The sequence below is a fragment of the Colius striatus genome, chromosome Z, assembly GCF_028858725.1.
Source record: "Colius striatus isolate bColStr4 chromosome Z, bColStr4.1.hap1, whole genome shotgun sequence".
NCBI classification, from domain to species: Eukaryota; Metazoa; Chordata; class Aves; order Coliiformes; family Coliidae; genus Colius; species Colius striatus.
In genome coordinates this window covers 8,310,131-8,323,666 of record NC_084790.1, presented here as the reverse complement: position 1 = coordinate 8,323,666, position 13,536 = coordinate 8,310,131, and the positions used below count along the sequence as shown (strand labels likewise).

Below are 13,536 nucleotides of genomic sequence, written 5' to 3'. Positions count from 1 at the left end.
TCCATGATTAGTCAGCCTGTACCAGCATACAGAACCTGCTGCACTGCCTAGACATCTCCATCGCATGGTACTCATCCAGACAGAGCCTGTGTATAGACCTGTATATAAACAAGTACCTGACAGTGAAGCTATAGCTTTATCATTCTGGCACCTGGCAGAGGTATACACCACCTGAGGCCCCTTCCAGGCCTGCATTTCCATGATTCAATATTGTAACAGCTTAAGATGCATACCCTCAGCAGGACTGGATTTCCTCCTGACCTTTCTCATTTAAGAGGGTTTGTTTTCTTTGTGCTTTTTACATGACAGATGGGATTCACCTGAGATGACAGCAATGGGCAGACAGCTTTAGGGAAAGAAATAATGTCTTCACAAATGTACCATGTGAATTGTTCTGCTGCTTTTATTTTTTATAAAATACAACTCTCTGCCTGTGGAGCAGGCAGCTCCCCAGCTCCAGAGCCCAACCTGGCCCATGTAGCCAGTGGGAAAAAATTACCTGGAGTGGGAACACCCAAGGGATGAAGCATGTTGAGACACTTGGACCATGCAATTAATTTAAAGAGATGTGATACCTTTGCAGCACTTAACATCCACCACTGAGGCAGGGGTCCAGGCTTAATATCCTCTTACAAAGTCACTACACACATGAAGTTGGATTAATACAACTGCCATCCACCACACAGACAGAAAACTTCCAGTAGGGTGCCATGCCCAAAAGCCCTGTGCAACCACCAATCTCTCTGGAAAAGCCCTGGGAACCAGACCCGCAGACCTGGACTCCTGCTCCTACCTCTCCGATACAGATGCACTGTGTTGGATGCTGACCGCGTGTGCATGTCCCCGGTTCTGCTCTCCCAGTGGTCTCTGCAGTCCAGTTAGGCCTTGACATTTGTTCCTACTGATTGCCCAGTTTGAGATCTGTACACAGAGCAGGCTGACTAGCTCTGTCAAGAAGTTACATGTGGCAAGAGATGGCCTCAATTCTGCTTTGTATCTCAATGACCTGATCTAGCTGAAGGACTTCTCCTCCCACAGTGGGACATTTGGAGAAGTTCTCCATGTTTGTGGTCAAACACCTACATCAGGCAGTGCTTCTGTCTGATAGTGCATCTTGAGATCTTGGGAGTGACCAAGAAATAAAACTGCCTCTACATAAGGAACGTTCTGCACCAAAGGCAGACACCTTTGCAAGCCAGGCAGAGATCTCTCTGAGACAAGGAGCTGGAGGGTGGAAAAGTTCTGCATTGACCATAACTATAACCAGAAACTGTCCAATTCCAAGTCTTCAACCGTCTTTAGATCAAAGAAAAAAACCCAAACCTCAAAGACCAATAAACTGAACCGTGGACAGTTATGAATCTAACTACAAAAATAAATGAAACCACAAAAAGAAATGGTGAATATCACCATTGGTGATTAGTAACATTACAAAATTATATTGTTTTATGTCTGTACTGTAAACAACTAAGCATCAATTTATAATCCTAGAAATTGAAATACTTTGTTCTCCAAACACTTGCAGAACAGGCAGTCTCAGTACAAGCTTTTTTATGTACCCTGACAATATGTCTACACATGCTCTGAAAACTGCTCCAGGCTGAGGAGCATATTTCAGGGCTTCGGCACATGAGCTTCCCACAGATTCAGCTGCAGGCACTGCTGCTCTCTGCTGCTTGTCCTGCCCCTCTGCTGTAACAATGGCCCCCAAGGTAGAATTGTCAGAAATGCATGTACTCAGCATGTTAGCAGAAATGCACTTTTTTTGCAGTTTAAAGTTGTCATCTTGCAGGAATGAGTGTATGGCTCTATATAGCCTTTAGCAAAGAAGAGGTGGTTGGCAAAGAGATGGACAGGGACTGAGGCAGTGAAATAGCCTCAGTAGATCTACCTCCATATCATTCATGGCTAAGACCATGAGTTGTGAAGTCAGACACTTGCCCACTAAAACACATTAATTTCATATTTCATGTATAATCTTGAGAACAGTAGACAGAAGCAGCCCTGGCTCTGCTGCAGGCTGAATGCTGGGGGCAGAGGTGAAAAGCTCTGCATCTCATGGGGCATGCTCCAAGCCCCTGACACAATTTCTCAATTCCAAGTATTTCCTGGGACAGAGTATATAATTTTCACACCATTCATTTATTTGCATATTCATCTCGTCTATCACAACAAAGAGACAAATTTAGAATGGTTTTTGTAAGATTTCTCTTCAGTGTCTAGCTGCATAATGTAATTGCTAAAGAGTTACTATTTGTATGAAACAGTCTATTATCTAGTATTATCCAGTGAAGCAGACTGCCCTAATTTTATAATGCAGACATGCTCAGTGCTGTCTCTTTCCTCATTGTCCATCCAAGTTCAGGACATCCATGGTGGACCTGGGTGAGGAGAAGAGCTGCATGTTGACTCCTGCCTGTGTGGTGCACCCTGACCAAGCAGTCTGAGCTCAACTTCTGCTTCCAGTTTTGGCTACAGCATGTCTGCTTCCCCCAGCTTCTCAGAATTCATGAAGTAGCAACAAGGACGCATTAAAAATTGTGAGCCTAAAAAAACAATCTGAAGAGCTCTTGTTTCTGAGCCTTGCTGAGCTTTGCTGAGAATTTTTCAAGCTTTTTTTCCACAAAGCTAGATGGGCAACAAATTTATATTAAAAAGTTCAAGACAGCAATTGATCACTTCACTGCAGCATCAGTAAATATTATTTATATTGGGCTTTCATGTGAAGCCTTGAAGACTGAAATAGGAAAAGATCTTAGAATATAAAAAGAGTTATGAAACAAACACAATAAAAAAATCCCAAAACAACTTTTTGGCACTAAAACATATGCTCTGCCCCCTGCAGCTAAAAGTCACATACTGAGAGTGCATGTTCTGTCAAAAACTACTATTTTCAAGCATGACTGGTGATTTTGGACAGTAGCACTTAAGAAACCTTCAATCTGGTAGTTTTCTCACTGCACATTTATTAAAGCACCCCCACTGTCCAAACTCCCAGGAGTTTGGGGATCTGACCTCGTGGAAGGAAATAAAATAGAATAAAAATGTTCCCAGGGTACTGTCTTGATCTGGTCTGCACATTTTTTTCCACCCCCCCCAGCTGCAATCCCTTCCCTAGACTATTTTTTTCTTCCTTAGAAAACATTGCAAAAGCAAGGGCACTTTGTTCCTTTCTTGCCCTGGAACAAAGTGGGAATGAAGCTGGTCCCAGCCCACACAATTGCTGTTAAAGGTAGTAGTATTCTCAGCAAAGAATTATTTACAAATGGTAAGATCAAGAATAAATTGATTAGCACAATTTCTTTTATTAATTTTGCTTATTGAAACTCACTTGCGTGAAGATGTTCTGAAACTAACCTCAAAAAAAAGGCAGATTACCCTTTTTACTCTTCTGTGTTTGACTGTGCTATACAAAGAATCATAGAATCACAGAGTGGTAGGGGTTAGAAGGGACCTTTAGAGATCATCTAGTCCAACCCCCCCTACTGAAGCAGGTCAACCTAGATCAGGTCACAGAACACACCCAGGCGGGTTGTGAAAACCTCAAGAGAAGGAGACTCCACAACCCCCTGGGCAGCCTGTGCCAGGGCTCCCTCACCTGCGCAGTGAAAGAGTTTTTTCTTATGTTTAAATAGAACTTTTTGTGTTCCAGCTTCTTTCATTTACCCGATGTCTGGTCACCAGACGCAACAAAAAAAAGTGATCCCCCAATCTCCTGATACCCACCATTGAGATATTTGTAAATATTAATCAGGGTTTGTTTATTTATTATAAATTACATTAGGTACATGCACTGTTTTTTTCCTTTGTTTTGGTTTTTTTTGGTTATTTGGTTGGGTTTTGTTGTTTTGTTTGTTTTTTTGATGGATTTTTTTGGTGTTAGCAAATTCACAAAGCAATAGAGATTTCAGTCTCTTTTCTATATGTTTGTATTCAATGAAATTGTTAATGGACTGTTCAGAAACACTTTACTAAGGCTTAATTGTTATTCCTCATGTGTGATTGACCACCTCAGCAATATGATATATTTTTTTTACTCCCTGACTGGGGACATTGTGGACACCAAAGACAGTGACAAGGGGTAGCAGCTTCCTGGTTAATCCTAACAGAACTTCTTTTGCTGTTCTATGCAGACTGGGGAGGACACTGTTATCAATAACTGTCAGTACTCTGTATTTTGCCAAAACCAATAGATAATGTCACCCAACACTCCTGCCAGAAATCATAACTCAAACTTTCATCCATGTATTATCTTTTTAAATATTAAAAAAAAAAGGTTTCTGTTTTACATTGGTTACGTGGCTTAGCCTGATTATACTGCACAGAGTGTATTACATCTTAAGAATTATGAACACAGCTTCAAAATGATGAACCTGAAAACCTTTGTGTCATCCAGATTTTCATTTTAGCTTTTTCTCTGCCTATTCATACAGTCATGGACCAGCAGGTGTGACAGAGATGTGACAGAGATGTCTTCGTGCCTTGGTCCACAGCAAGGCCTGCTGTGCTTTTGTCATTTTAGCAAACATCTGTCTGACTTGTCCCTAAGCACTTTCTCCAGTGATGGAGAACACGATGGCAGTATCTGCCAGCCATACTGTTAGAAAGTTCCCCTTAGTGTCTAACCCAAACTTTTTCTGCTGCAATCTAATTTTATCCCTTTTTGTACTATTTACCAGGTGCACAGAGAACAGATGGTTCCTTTCTTCATTGCAACAGTCTTTCACACACCTCATGATTTCCACCATGTTCTTTCTTTCATTCCTCTTTAGGTTAAGTTTTCTCTTTTTTTTTCACCCTTTTTTCCAATGGCCACATTTTCTATACTACTCATCACTTCTGTTGCTCTCCTTTGCAGGCCTTCCAGGTCCTTCTCCTCACTCCTGGGTTGTGCTGCCCACCAGCATATATAGTCTGCCAGCTGCAGCATCACCAATAGTTTTGCAAGCTACACACTTATTTAGACATTTCAGTAAAAGGTTTGTCTTTTCTGCTGCCATGCGCCATTGTTGACTTATCCTCTATCTGCTGCTGCAGTGGGTAACAATTTATTCTCCAGGGTGCAAAAGCAACTATCGCTTGACTCCAGCTCCTGTGATCTGCTCTGTGCAGTCTCTGATAAATCCACCCCTGCACAAGCCACATTAGTGTTCTTCAGGGTCAAATCTCTGCTAGGTCTGTATCAAAATTTGCTGCTGCTGTCATCCCAGTCCTGCAAGGCAGCTGGGAGCAGTGGTGCTTTCACATCTTGTGGCGGCTGATGGGAAGAAAGGCTGTCCCTCAAAGAGGGTCCAGAGAGCAGCTGCTGCTGGAGACAAGGCACGAGCAGTGCTGGTGCAGCACTACCTTTCCTTGTTTCTGAGTACACCCAGAAACAGGAAAAAAAGTCTTTAATTTCCTCTGTGAATAGCCATAGAGTTACTCAATTCATAAAGACACGGCCAAACTCTGGTGCTTGTGCCATGTGCTCCAGAAATTAACTACTGCGCAAAGGGCCCCAAAGTTTCCTTCTGGAAGGCAAAGACGCTGCTCTAATTCTGTTGCGTTATTGCTATTTATCGCCTTGTACTACCCTTAAGCAATTAGCCAATTACAAAGAGTCTCCAGATAATAATTCTGGAGCACAGTAGATATTCATGTGGTAGAAACTTTGCACAAAACCTCCTTGTAGCTGGAACACATTGACGAAATAAGAAGGCAGGAGGATATCTAGTTCTAAATGTGGAGACTGATGGGTTTTGCAGACCTGCCTCAACAGTCGTTTCCTCCCAGATGGGCCACAAGAGACAATCTGATCCCACTTGTTTTTTGCAGAGGAAAAGACATAGAAAAATAGTTCCCTGATTCGGGATAATGATGTCCAGTTTTGCTAGAGACCAATTCCTATCAGTGCAGGAAATGCAACTGATGCCATGGTGACATATGCAACAAACACCTGAAATGAGGTTTTTTTCCTGTCTTGTATGAATCAAGGCCAAGGTATGAGGATGGTTAGAGTAGGTCAGAAAAAGTCTTATGTGGTGGCTACACAGGAAAAATGTAGGCCACGTGAAACTTTGGAAACCTTAGAAGATCATTAGTTGCAACCACAGGTATCTTTGTGCCGACAGAACATCTTCTGCACGTCTCCTGCAGGAAATGCAGGGCACAGCCAGAAGCCCTGCAGCCATGCACTGCAGCTAGCAGGCTGGTGAAGGGCCCCTAGAAGATGAGATGACCTGTATAGCTGCAAACCAAAGGGTCTGCAAGAAAACTGAAGGGGTCATGGTCAGCCTCAGTTTCTTTATGTGTACCTCTTTCCTGGATAAAATTGTGGAGGCTGAGACAAAGAATCACATGTTCAGAAGCTCGTGAGCTATTTCTTGCTCCCGTCCAGATGCCAAGGGCCCACTCACTAGCATGCTCGGAGTCAGCTAAGGGGATCTCCCACCCCTGTGACACTCTGGTGCTAGCAGCCTGCCCAGTTTACTCTCCACACATTATAACCTTGTTATGGGCAAATATGTATATGGTAAAAGGTTACAGCTATTGCCTACAAGAAAAGGACAGAGAGGAGACCTCATCAACATTTATAAATACCTAAAGAGTGAGTGTCAAGATGGGCTCAGTCCTTTTAATGTGGTTCCCAGTGACAGGACAAGGGGTAATGGGCACAAGCTGGAACACAGGAGGTTCCACTTGAACATAAGGAAAAAATTATTTGCTATTCAGGTGAGGGAGCCCTGGCACAGGCTGTTCAGAGAGAGTGCAGAGTCTCCTCTGGAGGTTTCCAAACCCAGCTGGACACGTTCCTGTGAGACCTAATTGAAGTGACCCTGCTTTAGCAGGGGGCTGGGCTCTAGAGGTCTCTTCCAACCTTTACCAGGGTGCCCTGCAAACACCTGTGCTAATGCTAATTGTAATGATAATGTAATGATAATCCTCTTCTCTGAGGAGATGGACAAAAACAGTGGTGTTCAGAGTCAAATACTTATATACTTTCTGTACTTTGTACAGAAGGGAAAATCCAGAGGACACTTGCTGCCTCCAGGCAGCTGGTCTATCAGAGCAGCAAGTATACGAGATGAGTAGATGAAGGCTTCCTTGCATAAAGAGCATGGACCAGAGTGGGTCAGGAAAACTCAAAATACACCAAAAGCCCATTGCGTTATAAACCTCCTAAAAGTTCTGAAGTTTGTGTAAATGCAAATTTCTTGGCAAACTGTAGGAAGTGTATGAACCAAAACACATGGAAAACCAGGATATACATATTCTGTGAAGAAGCATGTTTTGGGCCTCAGATTTTTGGCTCTTGCCTAATATGTATATGTAAAATCTGAAGACAAAATTCATCCCATTTTCCCCACCTAGAGACAGGTGTCTCATGGTGTATCCGCCAAAAGAGATCACAAAACTTTCTGGAACATGCTGTCACAGAGGAAAGGAGCATGCATGCTTAATTACAAGCAAACATTTTGCGGTCCAGCCCACAGTAGGTCTCCTTTTCTATGCCTAAGAGGAAACTGAGATGAGGCAGTGGCGTGACAGGGAGATGCTGCCCGAAACTGATAAAACAATGCTCCGTGCTCACAGCCCATTTTTAATTTTTAAGAAAGAAATCAATGAGTGCAGATAAAACACAGAGGGCTGTAATCCCCTGGAGTGATCTTGTCACAACATGTGTTACTGCAGTTCTACACTTTTACCTTTGCACTTTGCTGTATGTAACAGAGCAACATAATTAACCACTGGTAGGTAGTGTTTACATTAGTTCTCAAAAGGTTAAGAAGTTGATTATAGCTAAAATCAGCTTTGCCTGGGGCTTCACTGGCTCTGTGTAATCAAATTAGACAAGCAGGGCACAGTGTCACCTAACACAAACCAGTGGCACTTTCTTCTCTGTTTTGACCTTTTTCGTTAGATGAGCAAGACAGGTTTTAGCTTATTCCAAACATTCTGAACAGATTAGTTCCCAGTAAACTCTGAATGATAAGCCAGGCGTTTGTCCACATCATTTTCATGAATGACTCAGTGACACTGCAATTCAAGAGGTCCTTCAGGAACAGGGTCAATTTTGCTCTCCCTCGAAATAACCCCTTAATTTAATTATTTTTTCTCTGTTTTTCTGTAGTGGAAAAGCTTGCAAAAAGTGAATGGTAATGACTTCAAATACCCAAATATCTTTTGTCTTTGTCTTGGATGTTTTATCATTTTGATTCTAGAGCTGCAGAACAATCCCTCCAATCCAACAGCATACAGATAACTTCATAAACATGGTGGATAATGCATTAGCATTTGTAAGAAACCATGAGTAACCCGCTTGGCAAAGTTACGGCTCACCCTCTCTACGCAGCCGCACTACTCTTTGAAGCTATGCAAGGTGAATGGTATAATGGAAGTGTTTAAGGAGGTTTAATAATGTAGAGAGAGAAGCAAGCCAGCCCCACATCAGAAGAACACTTTCCGTGTGGCCGTACTGTAACTAAATTTGAACGCTGGCTGCAGTGCCAGTGGCTTCCACAATCTTGGTATCTTTGAACACAAAGAGAACAAAAGATTAAACAAGCAAGGAATAGAAAAGTAAAGGCAAATTTAGACAGAAATCTGCAAGTCAAGGAACGTGCTTTGCTTTCCTGAATTTTCTGTGCTATGTGAAAAATAGCAGCTAACTACATCTGATGAATCTTTATGTATTTGATCCTTAACTTTGACTCCAGCTCTGCCTGTGTACATACTGTGGCCAATTTACAGAGCTCCTCTGTCGTGAAAACAAGCAATCATTTGAAACAAGAGCTTCTGCAGATGATTTGTGCTTATTTATTCACAGCCAATAAAATCAAAACTTGTTATTTTAATTGATTAAGTCATAAAGAGTTACAGAAGTCAAGTCTCTACACTTGCACAGTCCGATGATTCCTGCTAATCCAGCAGTGCTTAACAAATTCATGTGTGGCTAGCCTGCCTTGCCAGACGTGTAGATCACATTTTTATGCTGCAAGCTGTGCAAAAAAAATCAATATGCCAAGTTTAACGTAAGGACAGGAAACATGATGTCCTCCTATATTTTCAATGAACTTCAAATGACTGTGCTGTTCCTCGCCCGCACAGTTTATTTCAGAGAAATGCCTTCTTGAAGGAGATAAAGGAACTACCGTGCAGTGAAGTGTATAAATGCATTGGTGGAGCCATATCTCTATAATAATTTATTTCACATACCGTGACATTTTAATTGCATCATCAGCCAGTTCAGAAGCTTCCCTCTCCTCCTTTACATACATAAAACAGAGGTACGTTCTTTAGATAGGACATACAGTAGCCGTATGTATTTTACTTTTTAACAGTAAATTCTCGTATGCTTTTCCCCTATGTCAACTCTTTAAAAGACAACACTTTTTTTTTTTTTTAAACTGACTGCCCTACACTATAATTCATTTATTTACACCCAGTGGAAACCGTCATCCATGCTGAAATAGCCCCTTAACTGCCTCCCTTGCAAAAGGGAAAAAAAAAGTCTTCAAACATTCACAAAAGCATTTGCAAAATAAAAGAGTATGCAGGGAAGCAGAGAAACTCTCTTTAACATATGATCGCCTCTTTCAATGGTAATTTCTCCTCATTGCAATGAGCAGCTGTAAATGGATTAATGGCATTTAGCTCTAGAGAACATGTCATTGATCTGTTCTGAACATATAAACTATTATATAAAACACACTCAAAGACCCACACTTGTTCCTAACTTTCTATTAATATGTCATTTGCGAGACAAATTTTATTCAGAGATTAACATACCATTTTAAAAAACACCAGGCATAAAACTCCCAATCAGAAAATAACAGTGTAACAAATTTAAGTGTTGAACAATATTAATACTGCAATATATTACAATTTCAGCATGCTACACTCTACACTACACTACTACAAATGAGTTGTTGCAGCGACTCCCAAAATATCAAATATGCAAACTTTGCTTCCACAGTCTCGCCCACCAATGCAAAACAATTGCAGAAATTGTGATCACCCAATTCTGACACAACCTTTTGAGATGGCATCTTTGCAAATCAGAGGATGTGGATTGTCATGACATAACAGAGACAGGAACTGATGCGATGTGCTGTATATGTGAGGGCATATGTATTGTACATGTGAGAGTTCCAGAGAATCTCTGCCTATGCTAAGCTATAGGCAAAGCTTGGACCTAAATAATGTCCTAAACAGTTTGCTCACCTCATTCAGGGGCTTTTACGCTGGACTAACAGTCAGGAAACTTCCTCAAAGCAGACAGCTTATGAGCATTAGGAAACGAGGCTGTGCATATGTAAATCACCATTGAGTCTTTAATGTCTTAATGCCTCCATTTGCCTTTTTTTTTTTCCCCTGACTTTGACATCCCTTCAGTGTGAACAGCTATATTTAATTTACAAGGTTTTTGTGGTGGAGTTTTTTTTTCCTTTCCCAAAATCAGAAGGCAGGAAGTATATGGGTGTAACTTAAAGAGGCAGCTGAGATGAGTTGCTGGCAGGGTGAAGTGGTAGGTTTTAGTAATAGCTGGAAGCCGTAAGTGCTTCTAAGCTTTGAAGTCAGTGCAGCTTTGATGTACTACTCCCATAGTTAATCGCAAGATAGTCTTGAAAGAAAAAGATTTCCCAAATACCATCCAAGTGTCGTTGCTTGTGAAATCCTTGTATGATTTTTCTTTTCTTCCCCTGTTGAACTTTAAATCTAACACTGGGCTGCTCTCACTCCCACTCAGTTGCTCTTACTCTCTTTTAAAAGTGTTTTAATCGGTTAAAAGGGTAATTAAACCCATGGAGCAGCCAAGTAGAAGGCTGCATGTTACTTTGCTTTGCTGAATCGATTTTGAGTGTTTTCATCCGCAGGTCTGTGGTGCTCAGACAGGGATGCTGGACCAGAAGCGAATGCAAGCTGGCTGGCATCCCCACTTGTGTACCTGAAGGGGTCTACTTGCTTTTTCTGCTGTGGGAATAGCCATGGCTCTCCCAAAGCAAAACAACCATGGAAGACAGAAGAAGGGAACTTTCCCCTCTCCTCTGCCTGTAGCTTTGGACTAGGGACCATCAAGGAGATACCCGACGCCTAGGAAAGAGGTAACGCATTTCAACGCTCTGTTATCAAAATCTGCCTGTTTATATTGGGATTGATGGGAGAGAGGCAATGCCAAGTCTGAGGGGTAAATAACCCTCAAAACCATCAGGAACAGGAGTTTTCTTGACAGGTATTTGTCTCCTATACTGAAACACCACAGAAGAATATTTATTGATTTTTCCCACAATATAAATTGTCCTTGAGGTGCACGATTGTACAATGCCCAATTTATTTTAATAGCTAGATTTTAAGCCTAAGCCTAATGAAATGTCATCTACAAAACACATGCTGCAATATCACAAAACAACCTTTTCCAATGAGCCTGAAGCTGGCAGGGGAAGAGCATTAAAGGGCTTTAACCACAGTCCTCATTCCACATCAAAAAGCTGGTTACCTGGGCACACTTATACTTGAATGGAAAAGGGTGGTGCTGATCACAAAGAACCATGCCTGTCTAAATGGGCAGAAATAAAGAAAATGGCATGTGACTGATAAATTTTGGGAGAGCAACACGTCAAGGTTAGAGGTCACTGAAGATTTCAAGAAATCTCAGAAGATATGGCAACAGATTAAGCGAGGGGATAGACTGCCCTCCAACCTTAACCTGTTAAGACCTTTGAAGTCTAGCAGTGACCTCTCTCCTGCTCTTTCATACTGGTTGTTAGTTACACTAATTACAGCCTAACAGTGCGCTGGAGCCAGACATTTTTTCTGCAGCCATCCTGAGATGCAGTATGTGTGAAATGGCCAAATCCTGCCCTGCACATTGCAGGCCCTCACCACTGTGTCACCTTGTAGAGGTACAACCTGCAAGGTTTTAATTACGTTCTGCACTCTCAAGAAGCTGGTGCAGTCTTTACTAGGCGAAGCCATGGGCTAAGTAAGCCAAAGCCCAAACTTGGGTTTATCTAAGTGGGGTCTGGCAACAATCTTGTTCCAAAAATGGTTTAATATGCACTGGCGTGACGATAACCAAAGTAAGGATGTAAAGTGCAACCCCTCATAAATACTGCATATCTAGCACTGAAATCAAAGCAGTAACTTGCTGTTGCTGCCAGTGAACTTGAGTGAGGGAATGTGGGATTAGATATGGAGTCTATTTGCATTGATTTTGCATCAATATCCATATTAACGCTAACACAATATTGTATCATATTTGGGTACAGCTCAAAGAGTCTCTCTGGTGGATGGAAATACCATTGCAAAGCTTCAGTAAATCATTTGGTAGCATTAAACAAAGTCAGGCACTAAATCGGAATAAAAGTTTAGAAAAAGAAATGTGGCATAGAAAGATCATACCAGAGTTCACAAAATGTATAACAAAAGAGGCTGTGTGTAGAAAGAATAACTATTCAAAATCAATTTCTATTTCCTCGTTCGTACAAGGAATACTTTTTGCATGGCTGATAAAAGCTTTGGATGATGACAAATCAATCCACCTGTGACTGCTAGTACCTCTGTTACCAAGATAACATTACTTATTTGTGAGTGCAAATGACAAGCTGTGAATATACTGCTAAAACCATGCAAATAAAAATGGAGTTCCAATGAAATCACAAAAGAGCAGAAACCAGGACTTCCCTGCATCAATGAGTACCAGAGCACTCAGAAAGCAGAATGTGATTGACAGCAAGTGACATAAATGCTCATACTTCTATTTCATATGGAATTTCTAAACTTTTAATAAAACAAGTTTTACGATCAACACACAAAACAACAGAAAATGTCCTTACTTTTCTACTGAGCCCTGAGCTGCTCTGAAATCATAAAACATGGTGGGTTCCCCAGTCCAACCATTTTTCCCACAGGTTGTGTACATCAGCATTAATGCACACTTTGCATCTAATACCCTTGTTCAAGGCATGCTCTCGCTGAGTTAGCCCAATGAGACCAACCTGTGGTAAAAGGCTCACTGCAGTTTGGTGCCATCTCTTCTGGATGTTTGTGGTTTCTCTTGGGTCTTCTGTCTAACACTGAATTGTTCTATTTTTAGTGTACAAAAAGCCCCATTCTTAGCTTGAGTCAACATTCTGCCTTTGCATCTGTAAGACTACTCCATCCCATGATCTACCTTTTGAAAAATTGCACAGCATTTAAAAGACATTGGTAAAAATAACCAATTAGTATTGGCTGATTAAAATTGTGGAGACTAGCAATGCCTTGAGTCCCAATGCCACAGTCTAACAAATGCTATTCCTTGAAAAAAACCAAAACTATGGATGAGGAAAGGAGAGCCTTCACCTATATGATATAAGCAGTAACCAGCTTCCATTCTCATTTCAGTGGAAGGAGTCTCAAGCCAACATCTCAAAGGAAGGTGAACAAATTGCCAGACAACAGCTCAGGTTCTCTCCTGTGCTCTTTCTGTTTTCCCTTCCTCCCAACAGGCAGACAGATTTTTCCTGGAGGACAGGAGATGTAGGCTTCAGGAACAATGGGCAGAACTATACCAGA

The 13,536-nt window shown here is 41.5% G+C and overlaps 1 protein-coding gene across 7 annotated transcripts in view; it reads right to left on the bottom strand.

The window, feature by feature from the left end:
* Nucleotides 1–13,536, bottom strand: part of ARB2A (ARB2 cotranscriptional regulator A) — a 276,975-nt gene that overhangs the window by 43,965 nt on the left and 219,474 nt on the right. The window contains exon 12 of one of the 7 annotated variants that reach the window (XM_062019254.1): nucleotides 8,926–8,978. The exons of the other annotated variants lie outside the window; for them this stretch is intronic. Within the exon in view, the coding sequence (XP_061875238.1) occupies nucleotides 8,959–8,978 (20 nt within the window). The 3' untranslated portion in view covers nucleotides 8,926–8,958. Of the gene's footprint in view, nucleotides 1–8,925; nucleotides 8,979–13,536 lie in introns of those variants that run through there. 7 annotated transcript variants of the gene reach the window in all.